This window comes from Diadema antillarum, unplaced genomic scaffold (genome assembly GCF_040938485.1).
Source record: "Diadema antillarum isolate AM-2024a unplaced genomic scaffold, OU_Dant_1.0 seq00000783_RagTag, whole genome shotgun sequence".
Classification (NCBI taxonomy): Eukaryota; Metazoa; Echinodermata; class Echinoidea; order Diadematoida; family Diadematidae; genus Diadema; species Diadema antillarum.
In genome coordinates this window covers 485,702-509,150 of record NW_027271671.1, presented here as the reverse complement: position 1 = coordinate 509,150, position 23,449 = coordinate 485,702, and the positions used below count along the sequence as shown (strand labels likewise).

General features: G+C 39.0%; 1 protein-coding gene across 1 annotated transcript in view; it reads right to left on the bottom strand.

Moving 5' to 3' along the window:
• The window catches only part of LOC139739110 (2-oxoisovalerate dehydrogenase subunit beta, mitochondrial-like), an 86,977-nt gene extending 63,528 nt beyond the window's left edge, over positions 1–23,449 (bottom strand). Inside the window, exons 1-8 of the mRNA XM_071649728.1 lie at positions 23,298–23,449; positions 14,837–14,914; positions 13,138–13,206; positions 12,675–12,808; positions 12,090–12,245; positions 9,605–9,713; positions 6,170–6,232; positions 1,145–1,290 (exon numbers count right to left, since the gene is read on the bottom strand). Coding sequence (XP_071505829.1) covers positions 1,145–1,290; positions 6,170–6,232; positions 9,605–9,713; positions 12,090–12,245; positions 12,675–12,808; positions 13,138–13,206; positions 14,837–14,914; positions 23,298–23,445 — 903 coding nt within the window. The 5' untranslated portion in view covers positions 23,446–23,449. The remainder of the gene's footprint in view (positions 1–1,144; positions 1,291–6,169; positions 6,233–9,604; positions 9,714–12,089; positions 12,246–12,674; positions 12,809–13,137; positions 13,207–14,836; positions 14,915–23,297) is intronic.

Here is a 23,449-nt window from a genome sequence, read left to right as displayed (position 1 = left end):
CCATTTATGCGGAGAGGCAACCCGATTATCAGGTAATTTTAATATGCATTGAAACTGATTTTGACATTACTACCCAATTAAACAGAGTACCCGTTTAAGCGATACCCGATTACGCGGAGAGTACTGTATCTGTCATCATTATATCTGCAATTCAGACGTGGTGCAAAATGGGAAACTGTGCATATCAGACCTGGCAATGATGTCATGACCTCACAAGTACCCTAGTAGGCTCACATATTTCCATATATGTATTCCATATTTCCGAATTCCCCTATTGACATGAATTCAAGGAATATACTGTATGAGCTGAAATTTTCGCGGAGGTTTTATCTTTGTGAATTTCGCGAATCGCCTTTGAACCGCGAAAATAACAACGCCCGAATAACTAAGTTCAGTTAGACCCTCGCAATTGCGAAATTAACAACATGCGAAAATGTCCTCCAAGTAGCAATTCGCGAAAACATCTGTACACGAAAATTTCAGCTCGTACAGTACAGAAATCTATCCATCTCTCTATCTATCCATCTATTTATCTATCTATCTATCTATCTATCTATCTATCTATCTATCTATACATCTATTCATCTATCTATATCATATATAAATATATACATAATCTTGATTTTGATATTAGCAATGACTTTGTAAACCAGAAATCTGTTACTGTTGCTGCAATATTGGGAAAAAAAGTATTCTTTACTCTTTACATGTTTAAACTAATGACAGGTAAAGACATAATCTAACTGTCTTATTTGCATAATACATATGATTATGGCTGACATTACTGCTGCATGTAAACATATAAAACATGTAAAACTCAACAATGCCATAAAGCTCTCACTTCTTCTCTGATTTTGATGAAACTTGCCATCCATCTGTTTCATATTACTCTTATTTATCTATTTTTTTTAAAATGATCATTATACACACAGACATTGTGGAGTGCCACTTTAACCCACTGAGGACGGGCTGATTTTGCTACAACAAGCATTTCCCATAGACACATGCCCGAGTATGCTCGGGACTTGTCCTCAAGGGGTTAATCTAGAAAGGAAAACAATTTCCTAGAGTGAAACCTCCTTCAAAGATGAGTGAATGGTGTGATGTACAGTACAGTGGTGTACTAGTCCCATTTGATTCTTACCTTACACACAATGTCCCTATCCCAAGGTAGAATGGTTACAAGGTCGATAAGCTCACAGCTGACTCCCAACTTCTCCTGGGCTAGCTGGGCCACCTCTCGTAGCACGTGGACCTGTGTGCCCCACCCTACCAGTGTCAGATCACTGCCTGCAGAGTGTGACACCAGGTGAAACAAAGGTAAATGATTTATCAAGTCTTCTTCCTGATGTTTCTAATGTGGGGATACATAATGTGTGTCTACCTTTGTGAGTGAAGTTACTGTGTCGATGGGGCAACAAGACCTTGTACCGCAAATTTTGGTGAAAATGACTTTTTTGCATTAATGGTCAGATAATAAGTTACAATAATTTGTAAATGAATCCCTGTGCACATCCTAGCTGTCTTACCCCAAAAATAAAGTCACCATGGCATGTCCAAGGAAAGGATCTCCCATTTGATGCAGTGCTTTGACTGCCATGTTTTTTGCTCTGCTGAACATTTGACACTTTGTAGATACGAGGTCTTGTCGCCCCAGCAACGTAAAGGCTTTCAAAATATTACACAATTTGGCTCACTGACGAGGCATGATGAATAATTGCTGGTAGATTTATATGGTGGGGGACGCACATAAAATAAAAAAGAAAGCATGAGTACATGGAGATGATGACTGTGAGATTTGCAAAATAACAACAATAGATGTCACTCATTTCAAAGGGAATCAACTCCGTAACCTCTTTCTCACATGCACAATCATGCACATGACAGACAGGTTATAATTCTATTCATTTTTGTATAATTTCTCATCGAGCTCATACGTGCTGCACAAAGACAAAAGAATACAACCTTCAAACACAAGAATTCTACAATATGAAAGCAAACACACTTGACTGATATTCATGCCTCAGAAAACAAAAACAACTTCATTACTTAATTTTTGGAGCATTGTTCGACAAATTGCAATTCAAGCTAGAAATCACAGTGTGCACTTTGTACTACAAAGGCAAATTAAACTTTGTAATGTCAATTTCCTCCTTCTCACTCTCCATCTTTCTCCAAATCAACATAATTTGCCACACCAGGGTGGTGGATTACAATATTGATCAGAGTAAATACAAGCAGCAAATACATAACAACACTCCCAGTGCGTGATCAAACACAGAGACTCCTGAACAAATCAATATTCATGCCTCTTGTCAAAGTAATATGAATTCAATAAATTGCAGCCTGTCATTTGTAAATGCAAAAAGTCATTACAAGAGAGAATAGCTCCCATCAACTACATGAATACTTTGTACAATGGACATCCATATAAATCACAGCTATGGTTACAAATATGCTTTGACCATGGTGAAACAAGTGTTCAACTTTGACCTGTTATGGTCATTTTTAGGTAGTAAATCTGAAAATCATATCTCATGTATACTGTTAAACCAGACAATTTTGTGTGCATATTAATTTCTCACATTTTCGAAGAGCCTAGATTCGTAAATTAAAATGCACGCAAAAGTTCTTGTCTGTACAACAATGTATCAATTGGATGACAGTGAGAAAGGATGTTGGCTTTGAATAAATTCATGAAAATTTCATGCTGTGAATATTTCTTGCTTTACAGTTGGTTGAAAGTAATATAACTTTGAAAGAACTCCACACTTTTTTAAATATGAAAGAACATTAAAATAAAACAGCCATTGAATAAACATATATGCACTTTTTTTATTTTCTTTTTGTTTACATTGGTATTTTGAATGAACAGAAGAAGTGTCAATAACATAACATTTCTGAAGAAAATGCTATCTACTGTGATTAGTTTGGTATATCTCCCTGAAAACCATTTCTCTACATTGCACTCCAGAGTATGCATTCCACTTTTGCTGAAATTTTTGCTGTCCTGCAGTCACCAGGTTTGACTCCTGGAATAATAGCTCACTTGCAAAGTGTGACAGTAGGCACAAATGCCTCTTGTTACACATGTAGAGGGCGTTTTTTCTACGGTACATTGCAAAGTGAAGCTATTAAAAGAGATACAAGGCCACAAATCTATAGCTTCTTGGTCTTTTAGTGAAGAAGAGTGAGAGCACTCAGCAGTGTTGAGAGACCTGGCTAGCTCTAGAGGGTCTACAGTTAGGTATTGTTTAATGTACTAATCTGCTGTCAATGGTACTTCAAGCTGTACCTTACCCAGGGTTTGATCTGCCTATAAATCTCACTGGATGCAGACAGTATTGCACACTACAATCTTTCTCAGAACAGTTTTTGTGAGGGGAGAAAAGACAGACCAGTCCCAGCCACTGAACTCTATGTGTGCTCTATCCAGTGTCCATGAAATCAATCTTGGCACCGAGGGTTTCAGAGCACATGGAGCATATTGAAAAAAAAAAAATTCACAGTATTAGACATAATACATTATATGTAATTATTAAAAAAAACCCTAATCAACAGAAATATTGGCAGCACAAATTCTTGTCCATGCCCAAAACTAGTTATGAAAGAAAATCTTGGAGCAACGATAAGTAAAAATGAAAAAGACGCCGTCTGCAGATCAATACACGACATATGCTGCATATTTTTTATTATGTCATAATCTGAATACCGATACCACAAACCCTGGGAACAGCACCACCTGTTAATCAGCTGTTTCAATGGCACTTCCTTCAGCACATAAATAACAGTATCCAGGCAAGTGTTTGATTGTGTCAATGTGAACTATCGACTGGGAGTTCTACATTTCTGGCAATCAATCGGCAGCAAATACATGTATTCTGCTGCATTCTCTAGACACAAATCCACGGGATTAACATTGGTCAACTGTCAAAACTGTCAGGAGCACTTGTGAAAGTGTGATCAGTTATTGGAATACTAGATATCTGAAATTAAAATCCAGAATGAAGCTGTGAAATAATCCATATTCAAATAATCACTCCCAAGGCTATGATTAATTACTGATATTGCAAATTTGAATCTGAAGCAGGGGAAATAACCAGAGCTCATGTGCAAAGATTATATACTATTTCTAACAAATACATGTAATAGGTAAGTGTTTCTGTTGTTTCTGAGTAAAAGACAATAAAAAAAAAGAAATAAAAGAAATAGTACAAATACAAACAGACATTGAAATGAAACACAGCTATTCACATCAGAATGCTACATTTTGTTTCCATTTTTTCCATTTTCCTTTGTGTGAATAAATTTGATGAGTAGAAATGTTTACACAGCAGGCTTTGTTAGATTTGTTATTGTGCATATTCAAGCTACGGCAAGATGGAATTTTTGTGTTGTGCATCAGAGTGCAACGATATGAACGTTCAAACATTCTTGAGAAGTACAAATGTTTACCTCACACAGAGAAGCTATTGTTTGATTAATTTCAAGCTGAGAAACAATACATCATAATGCAATTTTTGTGTTTCACATGAAGACGTAACAATCTTGGTGTGTCAAAGGCACTTGAGGAGTAGACATTTTTTACAAAGGAGATATTGTTTGATTTGTCCTTGTGCATTAATACAGAATATTGATGTAGTACACAAATATGTAATTCACTCAGTATCTACATTGTAAGTATACTTGTTGATGTATACATTGCCGGCAATAAGGCTGTACCCTCATTAATGCCGCGTCCCAATTTTACAAAAAAAAAGAAGAAAAATAATGCCTCCGGCACCACTTCATGGCGGAGGCATAAAAGAGCAAAACAAAAAAAAAGCAGAGGAATTTTCTTCTGATCAAAGCTTTCATCATTTTTATAAACCTTAATATCCAACTTACGCTGTATAACTTCCAAATTTTTTTTGCACATTTCTTTACAATTTGATGATTTTTATTTTCACGCTTTATCAAATGACGTAACCTGCATGCTTGGATTTTTAAGAATCATTCAGCATGTGTGCAAGAAATGTTGATGTATCAAACTTGAGAATAAAACTTGTGTGAAAAAGAGCATTTACATTTGTTTTCCACTCACACACATCATACAGCTTACCAGAAAAGAGCTGGGTATTGCATGAGATAGCACCTTACAGCTTACTATTTCTCTGGGCAACCTTCAAATGCCCCCCTTAATAATCTCCAAGTGTCAACATTTTGTATCTGAAACATTATCTCAAAATGCCTGCAGGTTATTTCTGTAATTCTCTCTCATTTTCTACCTACACAACCACTGAATATTCCACTAGCCACTTGACTTCATTATTGACAAATTAGTAATTCTCTAAAACAGGGATTTTGCAAGATTCCAAGTAGAGTGCTGGCCTATTTACCCCCAAAAGTATTCACTTTTAGATTTGAATTAATGTCCTGTTTGAGATCTCTACCAATCAACTATGTAGACTGAGAAGTAGAACTTTCAGAGAATGACTATTCCAACATTGTATTACGTTTTTGTCTATCATGTGATAGTATACTTTTCATCTAGGCCTACTGGGTCTCATTGCTTGAAGCAATTTAGAATCATTTAGGGTGGTGAGTTGGCTCAGTCGGTAGCACATCTGCCTCATAATCCTAAGGACCGGGGTTCGAACCCGAGTCTGGACTGAGCAATGTTGTGTGTAAGCATACCGTCCCCTCTAACAAGAGGCAAAACACTCTGTCCCTCGGATAGGACATAAAATGGAGGTCCCGTGTATGAGAGAGTCACAACTCATGCACGTAAAAGATCCCTCTTCATTCATTCATTGCAAAGAGCAGGGTGTTTAACCCGGTGAAGTGGTCCTGCCTCACATCCAACTGGACCCCATGGAAGACCAGCTTAGTGTAGCTGAATACGGGATATCCAGCCATCTTCTCAGATGGAATTGAACAAACAAACAATAGTAACATAATCACGACAAATGCAGTATCAGCTGTGTCATCAGGCCAGCACAGTGGCATGAAATCAGCAACAGGTCTCTCTCTCTGTTGCTGCTGAAGGTAACAGGAAACAAACTCATTTTTGTCATCAGCTTGGTGTCCTTGTTATATAGCCATCATATTTTGGGTTGTTATTGTTTTTTGTTTTTGCATTGTTTTGTGTGTTTTTGCCCCAGAAACCTGGGAATTTCAGATATCTTACCTTCCTGTAAGACTTCACCCTTGGAAAGAGGCAGCATGTAGTCCTTCACTGGCACTTGTTCCACTAGAAGGATGTAAGGCAGGAAGACAAGGATATATATGTCATTCAGTTCCGTGTTGAGAAAAGGAGAAAAGCATCAGGGAAAGTCTACGATGGTAGACTTAATATGGCTAACAGGAAGCAAAGTTGCCCAAGTGTAGATCTGTGGGAGGTATTTGGGTATGTTCGGTTATTAATAACTTGAAGTAAAACATTACTTGTGACACTTCTCCTCATATCAACGATCAATATCTGTCTTTATTTTGGAAAAAAAATAATCCTCAGTAAGTTTATTTTGAAATTCATTGCAGGTTCTCCATGTCTTCTTCCACCAGAGAAAAACACTTGCCTAAATTCATGATATCAGTCAATCTTTAATACACCCAATAAAACATTCTGGGTATCGGTAGGGAATAACTAAACATTAATGTCTAACGTTACTAACCTATTAAAAGCCATTAGGTTTTTATTTGCTACCCTACAGATAATGCAATACATTGGCTTTATACAGGTCACATTGAGTGTAATAATGGATTCCACGTTTGCATGATATGTGCCTAATAAAGATATCTCTAAGTAATGTGCTCATTTCGCTACGTAATGAGTGCTAACAATGAGCATGATTTGATAAACACTTCACTGCTGGAAAATATGTACATGAACTTGTCACACAAAGCCTATCATAGTCATCAGATGTATATTTCAGTTAAGGTCAAGTCATAATAAAGGAAGCTTTTAAATCAACTCAAAGGTAAGAAAAATTGGGCATTTCTTACTCATAAAATCTAAAATGGTAGAAAAAGAAAGTGTAGTAATGATACTTTTGAAGAATGAGGTTTTGAAGTTCATGGTGTACTCAAGTGAACTAAGCCATTATTTACTATGTGTGAAACAAAACAGGGTACAGGGGACTCTATGGCAACCCCTTTGAGCAGACAAACAGATTAATCTTAAACTTGGTCCTCTTATCAACATTTGTTTTTTGGTTTTTTTTTTGCTGAGTGATTTTGTGATTTCAATACACATTTTCATAAACTTCATGAACAGAAAACAGAGAGCTTTGTTGAGATTGGAAAAAAAAAATGGGAACTGCTAAAAAATATAAATAAATATATTCGATTTCACACATCTAAACTTCCAAGTTTGAAGCTTTAGAGAGAAAACATGAAACTCTGTTAGGAGAAAACGCCAACACCAAATTAGAAGAGTTGACCTTACAATAAACATTCAAAGAAAATTACCATTTGGCACAAATGCATATGTTGTGTTTATGCTAGAAAGCACAAATTGTGAGACATTTGCTCATTCAATCATGGCGAATGCAACAAGAGCAAAGAGAACATTTATATGATATCTGCGGTGATGCAAGCACTTCGGATGAATTCAGGAAAATTTTGCAAAGGCTTTTAATACTGACGTCATAAAATGGATCAATTTAATGACAGCAAAAGACGTGTCACAGCTCAAACAAAAAATCACAAGTACATCAATTGCTACAGAAGAAGAGGTACTTCGAATTATGCTAACTGTGATATTCTTCAAAAGAAAAGGTGGCACAGAACGCTACTGTACTAGTGCCCAGCTTAAGTCCCAGTCACATATAAACAAGGATTCTCAAGGATCTACAAAGAGATCCCCGGATCATGCTGGCGATGATGAGGGGAGTTCTGGGATAGTTTTGCCCCGGATAGAGCATCAACGAGCTTTGATGATGGTACACATGGTATCAACACGGCAGCTACACGGATGACACTGGCCCAGCACAGCATCTACACAGCATCTACACAGCACTTACATAGACATCTTAATACACATACCACGCCGGCACACAAAAGTCTACCATCAAAAACAAGCTGATTTTTGATTTTCATCAAGCTTCTTCTCATTCTCGTCACTTCAACATCGCTGTGGCTTCCTGAGTGAATTATCAAAAATTTCATATAATTTTTATCTATTTTAATCATATATTTCATTTACATATATGCATTGGATGTCCAAGACAAGTTCTTGAGCTTCAACATGCCTCCAAAGAAGAGGAAAGTCTCTGTAACAGTTGGTCTGCCAAAGCAAAGAAAACTGCCTGTTGTTGAGGAGCCAGAACCTGAACCTGACAGATCCAGATTGAGAAGCAGTTCTCCTGCTTTGTCTCATGCTTTGTACACTAAGACCACAGCACCCATCATGACAGAGAAGAAACCATAGACGACTTTGGTGCTGACTGATGAGCAGGAAGCTGACAAGGCTGACTGGTTGAAGAACCACCCTTTGCTCTGATGTGAATTGTCACAGACTGCCGTGGATACGCACAGCACCATCATTACAGGCAGCCACACGGATGTTCACGGCAACTACATGGTAGCCACACGGACAATCCCGGATTGCTCTATCAACACGGCAGTCCATGGATGACGATGGATATTTTTGACCTCCAAAAACTGCCAACATGTTGGCCTCCCGGACATCCATGGACCTAGACGGACCGCCAGGGACTCCGAAGATGCCCAAGGCATCTACACGAATCTCTCTCCAGATCACTCCGGATCAGATCCAGCGTGATCTGCCGTGTATATGTGACTGGGCTTTAGGAACTATCATTGGGAGAGCATATCTAAGATTTTAGAAGGCAAGGGCCATTGCGTTTTTCAGTTGGAAAAGCCGATTCAACAATGCTGAACGAGAAAGAACAGCAAACCATTGGGCACAATTAAACAGCTGATTGCATAACTCACACAGTAGCAAGGCCAAGTAAATGCTGACAATGACTTTTGTCGAAGTGTTCAGGGTGGGCGAGAGCCTGAGAGACATGGAATTTAACTTCTATTTGAAAGATTGTCGCTACTCTTGATGTTTTTAAAACAGATCGTTCAAATGACATGGAGAAGCATTATATTCACTTTGCATTGGTAAGGCATTTATCTTGTTTAAGTACCAATAAAATGTTCACCAAGGACAACAGCTACACTGTTGAACCTAAGCATTATCTATAGGATGTAGTCTGCTTTTGCTTGCTGATTGAATTCAGTGATGTCACAAATATCATGCGTGTTCGGAGAGTTTCGGTAGGTTTTCAAAATAGAAAGGAGAATGGTATTCTTCTCACTTTATGTTGCACAATATTTTTTGTGAGGTCGGAATTGTACTAACTGGGGTTGGCTTAAATACTATCTGCGATTTCATGAAATATTATTCTTTTTTAATAACTTTAAATGGGCAGTTTAAATGCATTCTATTTTCAACCATACTGGCATACTAACTAATACGGTTTATTTCATTTTCTCTCATTATTTTCTTTTTAACCGTGCAGGTTTTTTTCTTTCTTGACTTTTTCTTTAATGCATGGTCACATACAATTTGTCAGTACTATACATCTCTGATAAAGCTCTGTATGACACTCACCTGCAGCCCGATATAAGACTTTGGGCTCGAAGAAAACACATGGGTTGCGATCTCTTATACATGAAAGAAGAAGACCCTTTGCCTGTATTGGACTCCTTGGTACAACCACCTAAAACATGACCATATGAAACGGTGAAAATATCACAGCCATGATATCAAAACTTTGTGTCGAGGATTCTGCCAAGAACTAACCATAGTATAGTGCCAAGAGAAGAGCAAGACAAACAAAGTGGAAGAAGAGAAAGTGGAAGAAGAGAAAGCAGAAGAAGAGGAGGAGGAGGAGGAAGGAGAAGAAAGCAAGACGAAGATGGGTTAAAAATGTAGATGATCATGGAGGAAGACAAGGCCAATACTTATCAGTCCTTACTGTGCTTTGTTCACTAATAAATGTAGGTACACAATGTCATGCTGAAGTGCTTTCTTTGCCTCCACTGGCACAGATAACCTAATCCCCCTAATCCCCTTATCCCTTCTGTGTCACCATGGCCTTCTTGATGGATTGACACACACAGCCTGCTACACCTGGGTGGGCTGGTTAACTGTTAGACTAGGTGAGACTTCAATTGTCATACTTTCACTGAACCACTTAAATTTTATCTTCTGGATTGAGCAGATCTGTTAAATATAAATATATCCTTGTTGCAATTTGAAGCACTTGATAATAATCATTGAGCAAGATGACACAACAGGGCCCCAAACACCCACATCTGATAAATGTAGACAATCTGATATCAGTCAGTCAACTGGCCTCTTGCCAGATCAAAGTAATCATAGGCAGGCCTTACTGCACACACATTGTATATCCCTATCCAAACAGGCTACGACATTGATAAAGTAATGATTACAGTTTGTATGACTTCCTGCACACAGGTGATCCTGTTCACATTCATTAAAGAGACACTACTGAAAGGGACATTCCAGACAATTTGATATAAATTCACATCATGTACTACTAGGGTACATAAATCAATAGTGCTAGGTATAGATTTGTGGAATTTATTGCTGTCCTCAAGCAGATTAGCCAATACTCTAAAAACCCCAAACATAATACACGGAACGAGGATGATGATAGAGGAGGCTCACATTTTCCAGTAATGCACCAATGTACCTGAGTAGAATCTATGCATGCTTCCTTCTTTTAGCATCTTTCTGCTTCCTTGAGCATTCGATAATTCATTCTTATGTGAAGCTGCAGTGTCATCATCCTCATTCATTTTAATATGTTGCGAATTTTGAAAACATTCTTACTTCTCATTCCCAATCACTATAGATTCTAAAATTCTGTACCCAATTCAACCAACTTTATTTCGTATGTTCATATATGCAAAAGTCTAAAAATCATCCAGAAATTAAGAAACGAAATACATCTTCATGAAAAGCCTATTGTGAATGACAAAAAAACAACAAACAAACAATGATTATATCTAAATATCTTGCAATGAAGCATATGTAACACTATAGGCATTCCCATTTACTATGACATATGGTAATGACATTTCCTCTTTCAACAATCGGTCTATGTTGCAGATAACTCCTCAATACAGATGCCACAGAAGGGACAAAGCTACCTTTTGATAGTAAGTTTAAATTTTCAAGTCTGACAAAACTTCCAAGTTCATAAGTATTTTGACAGACATTAATACAGTTAAAGGAAATTGAGCAAAAGCTTTGTTATGTTGTGGGTTCCCATTGTCAAAAATCTACTTTAAGAATTAATACTAAGTGGACTTTAGTCACATACTGTGTGCTCAGTTTAAACATTCATGAGTATTTTATCAACAGATTTACTAAATTACCACTGTGGCAGCTGGAAATGAAAGAGTTGAGAACTAAAATGTTCACATTCACATTGATACTGCAGATAAGCAGAGTATACACTTCACTCTCATAAAGTAACAATGAAAGGCATGAGCTTCATGATCCCCAAAATGGATTTCCCAACTCATGCTTACATCTAGGGGCTCTGTGATCTGTGGGGTTGGCTAACTGTGAGCAATGCACAGCTAGGTCAAAGCCTGATTGGCTTTTCCTTCTTTCTTTTCTTTTTTTTTTAATAATAGAAATTGATGAGTGTGGCCTACCATATCCAGGGCACTCCTATTACTACCAACCAAGTTGTAACTTTAACAACAAAGTAAAAATTCAGGTCCAAAACTTATTATCACTAATGTTTATGGTGCAAAATTCCCTTCATTTAGGCCTTTAACAAAATTTGATATGTAACAAGAGAAAATTGCTGGTCCCAAGGACTTTGTTATAATGGGAGCTGCCTGTACAGGCGTGCATACATATCATATGCATACTCATACATGTATGTAGTGACATTTGACCCCTTTAACATAGAAATTATAAACAAATATGACGCAGCTGACACACCAAACCTTGGACTAATCAAATGGACAATCCCTGCCCAGGGGCCACTATATTTGCATGGAGGGTAACACAATATTTTCTGTTCTACCTCACATTGACTTTAATAACTTACCTTGATTCCAGGGATGTGTGCAAAGAAAGCCTCTGGGCTCTGTGAATGATAGAGGGCGCCATGACCCACTGCTCCCCAGGGAGTTCTGATGGTCAGACCACCGGCGTCAAACATGTTGCCCGAGCGGTAGCGATACTTAGCTGCTTCATTGACAATCTTACAAGGAGATACAAGACAGCGATTAATTTGAGACAGATAAAATCATTCCAGTCATCCCATTTCATATTCAATAACTTGAGCTTTGTCTGGTTTACATTTTCATGCATGGTACGAAGAAAGAAGGAATTATCTTTTTCTACTTTTTCTGTTGTTGATTTGGTTAAAAGTGTGAGATTATTTGCCTTTTCCCTGCTCAACTCATCTAGCAAAAAGTTGCAAACAGCTGCACTGCAGGCATTGACTGCACCAACAATTTTCATATCCAATCATCATTTTCTTTAAAAAAAAATGTAGAAAACAAAAGCTACATGGTTGGTTATGACTTGCCTCCAGCATAAGATACCACACCACAGTGATCTATCATATATGTTCTTGATGGGCTAGCAGTTTTTGCAAAAAGACAGGAATACATCAATAATTGCTTACCTGGTCAAATGCTGGATAGATGTAGTCTGCAAACTGGATTTCTGCTATGGCTGTTGCCCCAACAGCAGCCATCCCAATGCCAAAACCAACTATACCCTGTTCACATAGCGGTGTGTTGAACACTCGGTCTTTCCCTGATCAAAAGAGATATAACAGTAAGATAGAAATTATGCAAGGCTTAGTAAAGTCCCTGAGAACTGGCCTACAGTACATGACATAGATGTACTACCAAATCACTTTTGCCCCATTATGTTCAAATTCAAAATGATGGTACTCAACCTTTTAGCTTGTGACAGGAGGCAGAAGTTCTATCACAGAAGAACAAAGCCTATTATACACTCCACTGGGGTTAAGTGGAAAATTAATCTCAGATGTGAAAAGGTTTTGATATTTAAATGTTAAGCTGAATCATGGATGGTTGAATTTGCTTTGCCCACTTCATTTTGGGAAAAAGTCTACTTACCATATTTATCTGCAAGTTCCATTGTACACCGGAATACGCCTCCAAATGCAACATCTTCACCAAATATAACTGGAGGAAAGCAACAGAGAGCAAAGATGAAATACTTGATTGTTCAAGGTGTACACTGGAAAACAATAATGAACACAGTGAAGTTTTAGAGGGGATCACCGGGTTAAGGAAAAGTTTTGGATACCGAATCTGTTTCTGTTTAAAAAATAGGGGAAAAAAACCCATATAATTTATCTTGTATGGATGTATGATTTCTGTGAAGAGAAAAGCACAAAATAATTAATGGCCTTTACAAAATTTATCAAGTGTGTAAAATCTGCTTTCTGCTTACATCTGTTCGTGCACTTCAAAGCTTATTGCCTCTGAATCATAATTGGGTCCACTATTTTGATGATAGAAAAACACAGGTCACATGCATGATAATACACTGAGCAGTGATGCCGACCTTGTAACTACCATGGCAGTATTCTGAGATCTGAAGGGGGATATGTTTGGTGGAAAAAACTAGTAAATTTTGAAATGTCATGCAATAGACATGTGTAGTAAAGCTGTTTTGGAAAAAAAAGTTTTCTATGAAAGCTATAGTATTGATTGGAAAATGCAGTGCAACATACTGCAAAAAAGAAAGAAAGAAGAAGTAACAGTTGGCATTTCTGAGTAGGTATATCATGCATGCACAAGCTTAAGTTGTGACTGGGTGCATGCAGGGGCCAGCAATATATGGCTGTTTGTTTATTTGTTTGTTTGTTTGTTTGTTCATTTCCATCTGAGAAGATGGCTGGATAGCCCATATTCAGCTATGCTAAGCTGGTCTTCCATGGGGTCCAGTTGGATGCGAGGTGGGACCACTTCACCGGGTTAAACACCCTGCTCTTTGCAATGAATGAATGAAGCGGGATCTTTAACGTGCATGAATTGTTACTCTCTCACACACGGGACCTCCATTTTATGTCCTATCCGAGGGACAGAGTGTTTTGCCTCTTGCTAGAGGGGACGGTATGATTACACACAACATTGCTCAGTCCAGACTTGGGTTGAAACCCGGGCCGCGTGATCATGAAACAGACACGCTACCCACTGAGCCAACTCACCGCCCTCTATATTAAATTTACTGTATCAAGTGATGTTTCATTATACAGAACGACAACCTAAAGAAAGATTACACAAATGTTGTCACACTGCAGAGATGGCAGGACATTTTTAAATGTCTATGCCTATCATGCAGAGGATGTCAATCAGCAGTGGAGCTGCCATATTGCAAAAACAAAGTCTTTGCCCATCTTGCTAGTACTCTTTCATTTATATGATAAGAACAGATTGTGCAACTACAGTTGGTATGCTGCTGTACAGAAGAGTGCTTTGAAATATCTCTACCATAGAAGGCAAAAGTCAAATATGCATCATACTGAATTATATACATATATATATATTGGTTTTTGCTTTTGTTTTTTTGGTTTGATTTTTTGTTTTTTTACATGGAAGCCTGGGAAGTATTTTCATTTTAATTCTTAAAGATTCCTGTGCGACTTTGCTGAGATTAAAGATTAGGGTAGATCGCAACAGTGCTTATGTATACCACTTGGCAGCTCAGAATCCTTGCTGAAAATGCAAAAGGCTATTGCTTGGAGAGGTCTCCAACTGAGCATGGTTTAGTGGATATTAAATGAATCAAAGGATTTTATCATTTCACCTGCTGTGGGGTCTGTTGCCAGGGCAATGTCCATTGCATTGTTCAGCGACTGAAACAGATTCATCTTGGCCGTCTCACCTGCAAGAATATTGCAAAGACAGTTAACACAATGAGAAAAAAAAGGTAGCCTATTGTATCAGTCCCTAATTCCAAGGTATTGGGACTTTAAAAAAAAAAAAAAAAAAAACTCCTTGTGTTAAAATAGATTAGAGAAATAAGGCATGTAGCATGAGTCTGAACTCTATGTACAACTGTACCATAGATAAACAAAGTGTCAGTATAAATGAGCAGTTTCTCTGTTAAAGGGGTACCTCACTGTACACTCTGCCCCTTACATTTTCACTTCTTAGGTGAAAAATGCATTCAAATCACATACTGCGTAGAAATGACTCACACGTATAGCAGTAATGAATCACAGGAATACTCAGATGAAAAGAAAAGTGCTATAAAGTGATGTCATTTGTGTTTCATTTACCATGTATGTAAGTTGGAATTTCCCCATATCTTATGGACAAAGACCAAGCATCACCCCCATAAAAATCTGCAGCCATAAACCAAGAAATGATGCAAGAGAATACAACTGACCATATTTTAACAAAACTAGACAGTACTGTGATAGATAATGCCGTCATATTCTGAGTTACATTGTATATCACTCACATACTTGATACTTCTGATTTTATGAACACAATAATTCTACAGGGAGGTAAAAGCCGATAACACATAATTTTGATATAATTGATACACAAATACTATGATCACTGCATAAATGGACTTCATTACTTTGATAAGCGATTCTAATTATCTATTCTTTGTTTGCATCACAACCACTTTTTAAAGTTTGGTGAACTGTTATCAGCATATTTTGCTAAAAGAAGAAAAGTGTAGCTATTAAAAGTATTTGGTCAACAGGCAACACTCTGGAGAACTTGCCTTTGTATGCCTTTGGAACAGAAGTCTGGAAACTACTAGTAATTGTCAACAATGAATACAGATTACAACCCCCTATCCCTTTGTGTCACAATGGCCTCTCTACTTGACTGAACCACATTGTTATGCTTCAGCGGGTTTGCAAACTTTACAAGTACATTGTAGGCCAAGTTTGGATGGACTACTGAGTGCTGATGAAAAGGCTTGGCAGTTAAAGCGTGGACCTACTGCTATTAAAGTACACACATGGACTTGAAACAAAGGTCTTTCTTTGATCCCATCATCACCTTCGCCACCTGATTATCTGCATCATAAAGGGGATGGCTAGTAACTGATCAGTGGGAATCAGTTGGAATACTAGGGGGATGATTGTTCCAATCCTTGTGGGATTCATTTAAGAGTACATTATATATCTATTGTTGTGTGAAAATTATTTGCTTCAGAATGGTCTCATATTCAAGTAATGTGCAGTTCAATGTTTCTAGGTTTAATAGCACGCCTGTACAGTGTCGGGGTGATCGTTAAAGGCCTGTTATGAAAAAAGGTGTGGGAAGCTGGCCGCAAGTAACCACGGGACCATGTCTCGAGCGCGTTACTATGGGAACGTGTGCCGAGTTTGTGCCATGTTCGAGATCAGTACGAAAAGAGTACCACGGGCTGTACCTCGTGTTTACACAAGGATTTGGGAGGGCAGTCACACTGTGTTCATCCCAGACTCTGGCATGACATCCGAGGATGTTAATATGAAAGGGGTAGGGCCTACAATGTATTAGTGTATACCGAAAATCACATTTTTAATGGGCACTTGTGAATTCAGAAACATGTGAGTAAAATTTCAGGCAAATTGTGGTTTATTTTAAGGTTCCATTATTAGAAAAACATTAGGGTGTCAATGTATTAGACACCCAACCATACCCAGTTTATCTATTTTTTTCACAGGTAAATTCCTGAAAAAGTTACTGTTCTGCTAGTGATTTTTACTGGTCAGGGACCGTCAGACCAGTGCCAGTGCCAGTGGTGTGTGCAGCATTGTGATAAGTGATATGTCAGTAAATAATGTCATGTCCATCATCTGAGGACATACTATGGCTAACTTCAGTTTCAGATTACGCAGGCAGTGCAGTGTACACTGCCATTGTAAATTCACTTGAGTAGCAGCTTATGAACATCAAGACTCCAGGGCCCATTTCATAAAATTCGTCATCAGTGACAACTGCCACATTTCTATGACAAATTTGCTCTCAGCCAATCAGATGCAAGGATTTCAGTAGCTTGTCACAGCTATGAGCATGACAAATTGTCACTGACGACAAGTTTTATGAAACGGGCCCCAGAACAAGTAACACTCAGTTTTGAGCAACATGCAGGGATGCCAAGTTCAAAAAAATTTAATGAGTGAGATTTTCATGACTCGGCATCTCGGCGCGCGAATATATGCGCGATCGAGGGGTTACGCCATTTCCTGACCCACTTCATCTGACACACTCTTTCTGACACACTTTTTTGCCATTCATTTTGTACACGGGGTAGTTTTCAGGAGACGGCCTCTGTTATTTGCTACTGTGCTAATGAATGAATATTCAACAGCCTTACGATTTATTTTTCATAATAAGTCACTCGGTCTGATTCTGTGTCTGTGATTGGCTTTTAGCTATTCACTTACGCGTGATATCGTGATATCGATCTCCTCAAGGGGGTCCATGACGATATCTGATTACCAGTGTGCGTACAAAGTGTGTGTCGAATTGCGCAAAATAGTGCCAGTGAGTGTGGAATAACTTCTGCAGGTTTCCTGTCCATTTCTCTCTCTTTTTCTCTCTTTTGCTTTCGTATCATCTTATCTCTGTTATTCTCAGAGTACAATCGTACTACCACAAGCGTTTTTCCCCGTTTTTTGAAGTGATTATCTCGTTTGCAACAATTTAGAGGTGAGTTTTTGTTCCAGTGTTTGAGTTTTTTTGATTGAACACGATGTAGATTATCTACGTGTGTGCGAGAACATTCATGGTACCCACTCGTTTGTTTCCGTGTGCATTTTTACCGTACAGTGTCTTCATCGTTCGTCTTCCAAGCAGCGAGTTTTCACCCTAGTTTTCCTCAACGTAGTTTTTTACCTCAATTTTTTTTTTTTTTTTTTTTTTTTTTTTGCGGTGCAAGATGTTCAGTGTATTTTTTCTACGGTAAAATGCCATCGTTGATGATCTCCGTGTATTCATTACTAGTTTTCCACCTCCGTTTCATTTTGTGTACAACTAACATTGATCTAAAGTCTAACGTAGTTAACTACAAAGTCTGCAATGTCTGTACGTTTGCTGATGTGTTTTTGTGAGCTGGGAGTGACTATGGTGGGAATGATATTTAGGGTTTTGCTGTGGTTGAGATGATAGTGATGATGATCATAATGATTCTGGTGATGATATACGAACCCTTTTGATGATGCAATTTATTTCGTGTGACCATGACGTTGATCATTGATGATGGCGAGAACGACACGAGTAGCCTAGCCTAGGCCAAGGACGAGAGTGACACTGTCCACGGGGGCTGTTGCTCGCTCATGCACAGGAGTGGTCTAGACCTAGAGACCTGCATTTCATCATTTTTTAAAAACCTTTTGGTTGTTCACTTGGGTTAGTGCTCCAAAAATTCGTTTCTCTAAAGAAACTCATCCAAAAGCTTGACAATAATGTTGCATCAGGGCTATTCTTTAGTAAATATTAGATCTAAATGGCGATGCTAATTTAGTTTTCATTTAGAAATCGATTATATCCCATTTCTTTGCTCATTTTTCAAATGATAAATTATTTAGAACTTTAAATTTACTTAAATTCTGATGTACTGCATTCACCATTGTAAAAATCAATAAAAAAGAGCCCGCTGAGCAGGTGTTTCATTCTATCCTTTTCATTTCCTCCCTATCGTGTTGGTTTCCTTCCTGTCACTTCCTTCTTTGACCCTGGATGGAAGAAAAAAAAATCCCATCTTGCCATGTAAAGACAGAACACATACCATCATGAAATATTATGACATTAGAATAGTTTTAAAAGATTATGTAAGTCATCGAAATTCTTGTGTGTGGAAATAAATAATAAATAAAAGGTGATTTCTTACAGAGCAGTTCTTTCAAATGTCCAACAGCCTCAGAACAGCTTCGATAATGAAGCTAGTGAAATCTGAAAACTATCGTGGCAACAAGTGATATTGATAGGAAATTCTGACAAAAACTGTCACAACATTTGATGTTTAAATTTGTCTAGTTTTATTGGATTAGGTCATGAAACTATAAATGCCACCGATAAAATCACAATCGCTCTCAATTTGAACAGAGGCAGTAGGGTAGGAATGACTCAGCAAACAGCTGATTATTTATGTGTCGTATCCATGGGGAACTGCGGGTAACTGCAAGAAGATGCCCGAAGTTTAGACTTGAGTCAGGAACTATTATTTATTATTAATTTTTTATTCAAAACATTTTTTTCTTTGGATTTCAAAAAAAGGTCAAAATATTTCATATTACGCTTCTTAAATGTATTATGAATATTTGAAGTATTTTTATCGTGATTTCATGAAGAATTAGAATTATTATGAATATATAAATACTAGACGGGCTGAACAATGAAGTCTAATTTTGCCCCAAGAATTTGCAGCCCACCGTACGTGCTGGTGGTGCATTCCTAGCGTTCTTGCCGCACTCTCCCAGCCACGTGCAAGCATGCATGCAACAGTCACCAACAGTCACATAGGGTGCGTTTATCAACTCCTTTTCTCGGCAGAAACAGGTTATCCAAACAGCTTTCAAGGAATTTTTACGAGTTGATAAACGCAAAGCTGTTTTGAAAGCCCTTCAGGAAAGCCTTTTACGAAAGGGTGCGTTTATCAACTCTCCTTTCTCGGCAGAAACAGGTTATCCAAACAGCTTTCAAGGAATTTTCACGAGTTGATAAACGCAAAGCTGTTTTGAAAGCCCTTTAGGAAAGCCTTTTCGAAAGCCCGAAATTTGTGACGATCCAGACAGGTTTCCTAAACAGGTTATCAGAAACATGTTTGTAAAAGCCTTTCGAAGTTGATAAACGCAAAGCTGTTTTGAAAGCCCTTTAGGTCGCCCTACTGCGGTTACGCAACCATGCGTTTCCAGTTTCTGAAAAGACGCGCGCCACGTGAAGTGCACACGAGTACGTGTACACAGGTGTATACATACAGCTGTGTGTAATGCACGTATATGCTTGGAACAAGGAGGTGTATCTCTCACTAACAAGGTTCGAGAAATAGAGTAACAACAGTCTCATTCCCTTTGATCCCATGTCTCATGCCGCCACTCAGAAATATTTGAAGTATGTGCTAAACTGGAGCTGCCTCACAGATAGGAAGACAATTGATTCATGTGGCATTGTATCATGACTCGTCACTCTCAAAGGAAGATATGTCTTTATGATGGTAATTGCTTTTCGCCGTCCCGTCTTAGAAAACAAGCGGCACATTAATAGTACAGGCAGTCAGGGCTTTGGAAAGGGCTCTCGAAAGGGCTATGGAAAGGGCTATAGAAAGGGCTATCGAAAGTTGATAAACGCAGCCGACGAAAACAAGCGGCACATTAATAGTACAGGGAGTAGACAGGGCTTTCGAAAGGGCTATGGAAGGGGCTTTCGAAAGGGCTATGGAAAGGGCTATGGAAAGGGCTATCGAAAGGGCTTTCAAAAGTCGTTTAAACTGGGGAAAGTTGATAAACGCAGCCTAGGAGTACATGTTTAGCTACTTCACCGATCTCACTCCTGATCTCTTGCAAAGAAAACCTTTACAAGTGTAGAAAATTCTCTCGAAACTAAGCCAGACATGAATTTGGAACATACATTACAGTGTCAAGACCTTTTCAGTGAACTTTGTTTTCGCTATTTTGTCTGCATGTTTAGCTCTTGAATGTACGACTTCTTACGTCCGATTTGTTTTTTTACCTCACCACGTGGTACTGTTTTTTCAGCCCCATGCTTCCTCCATATGCACACATGTTGTAAACACACACAAGCCACCGGCACCGCGATCGAAGATTGAGCGATAGCGATAACATGTGTGGATTTCAGCACAGATGAGTAGTTGAACGTATCACGATTGTAGAACAAATATTTTTCTATGTCTCTGCCAATTTGAATTAGGTTATCTAATCATAGATAGATTACAATTTTATTCTAAAATAGATTAGCTATAGCAAGAATTTGCTTACATGAGAGTTATTTGATAACATTGCAAAATAAAACCCCCGTCATTGAATGGAATGTTCCAGAGCTATCTCGGGGGTTGGGAGCATGGATACCCTTCGCGTGTAGATCGCGCCGTAGGGAAGATCGCGCCCAAGTTCACTGCCGACTTAGTAGGCAGGCACGAAGATTACTAGTACACAGAGGCCCGTACGTGGATGGGTTAAGCAGCTGAAGAAAAAAAAAGGTACTGGAAGCGCACGTAGTAGCAAGGCCTACACGTGGATCCATGGATGAGGTTAGAAATTGCCGCGCGCCTCCAGCTCACCAGCTCCTGGCCGCTTCTTATTGGCCGGCCTTGAGCGCGACGTTCGACAAGCCATACCATAGTCTTGAATATTCATTAGCACAGTAGCCAATAACAGATGCCGTCTCATGAAAACTGCCCCGTGTACAAAGTGAATGGCAAAAAAAGTGTGTCAGAAAGAGTGTGTCAGATAAAGTGGGTCAGGAAATGGCGTAACCCGCGATCGAGGGTGGGAGGGGTTTTTTACCCCTCCCACGGTATCGCGGTACGGAGCTTTTTCAATTTTTACAGCTTTTAGCAGGGGCGGATCCAGGAATTCTGTAAAGGGAGGGCGTGACTAATATTTCTGGTGCCACTTCCGGGTTTCATTTCATTTTTTTCTTTTTATTTTCTTTGTTTTTAACGAAAATTAAAGGGGGGGGGGCGTGCGCCGGTTGCGCCCCCCTCTGGATCCGCCACTGTTTAGTGGTGCGATCAGGTGCATACTTAAGTGACTATTTTTTACTTATTCTGAAAGACAAAAGGGAAATACAGTATACCTTTGATTGCAACAATAATAATCCTTTGGGCTATGCTCATTATTATGCACTTGTCAATGTAATGACGCACCCCACTACCCCCGGACATGGGTGCGTCATGGTCATTTTTTGACTGACCACACGGGGTTTTTGACGGACACCACAGTCACTTTTTTGACGCATTTTCTTTTGGTTCGTACACATAATTTGTAAAAGTTTCGGCAAGTTTCCCTTACCATGTAAGCACCGTATTGTCATTCACCGTACATCACGCTGCTGCTACGATATTCCGTACAGTAGTATGTATTCTGTGTATGCAATCCATACATGCAGGGAGGTGGAAGAACCTTCCACCTCCCTGATACATGACAATCACATGTGTGCAGAATGCGCTGTATGTGCGCGGCCATTGCTAGTGCGGTGGATGCATACTGCTGCAGCGCAGGTAGGTACACACCACGCTACGGCATTCATATTCCCGCTCGAGTACTGCGTAACTACAGCCAAGTCGCGGTACGTAGAGATTCGCACAGCTAACAGCGTCGCGCGCGCGTCTGGCCAGCTGGTCGGGCTATCCCGCGAGCAGAAAATGGCATGCGGCAAGCAGTTCTTCTGCTGCCGTTTCGACAGGAAAGATTGAACTAAGTTGTTACATCGCTGAACAGTCCCTGGTTTGAGATAGGCCCAAGTTGCATACTTCCCCGTATGCGTGAGATCATGAGATGGCCCCTATAAATGCTTGAGTCTCACTCAGAATGTGTGAGACTTGGTAGCTCTGAACATGACAAACGTTGACATCATTTTAGTCCTTTTACATTGGTGCTCTCCAACCAATTTTTGGTGCCAATTTGCTTAACAGCAAAATTCCAGATATCTTCATGGATATGAACTAACGTTAGCCTCACGACTCGGGCTCATTTGGATTTACATTTATTCATTTGAACCTGTCTGGACTGTACTGACAAAATGTTAATTAGGCAATTAACCTGGATCCAACACTTGACACTTTTCACAAAATGTTAAGAGGAAATCCAAACACATTCCAGAAATACATTCAGTAGGCCTAGTATAAGTAGTATACTAGTAACAAGTAAAAAAAAACAAAAAAACAAGTGAAACTAGTCTAATCTAAACTTTTCACATGGTGGTAGGACTCGACATCTCAGCGACTGAGCTGTGTATAAGTTAGCAAATCATAGGCCTCTGCCTAAAGGCTAAGACAGTTAATTTTACTGATCATCTTTCAGTCTAAATTACAGAATTATAGCTGTTGGTCTGACATCACACGATAATCTCTCGAACACTCTAATTACTGGACTCCAGTGGAGGCAAAGCGTAAACATTCTCTAGGCTAGTAATACATAGTCCCATATATACCAATCCATGTCCATGCTTGTAATTTTAACTTCATACGTGTTCGTACGTACAACAATGTACGATCGTCCAGGCCAGCGCAGAACAACACAACGTAACCACCCCACCTGGGCCTGGGACCGTATCCAAAGAGTCTTTATCCTTACCGTCTGTGGGGGATGGCTCATCTGGAATAAATGTAAATGCAGAAGCAGAACGTCTGGATCCATGGTTAGTTTTAGACAATCGACGAGTCAAGCATCCTCTCATAGAAACAGAAGCAAGGCTACGTAAAATTTGCCTGGTCGCCGACATCTTG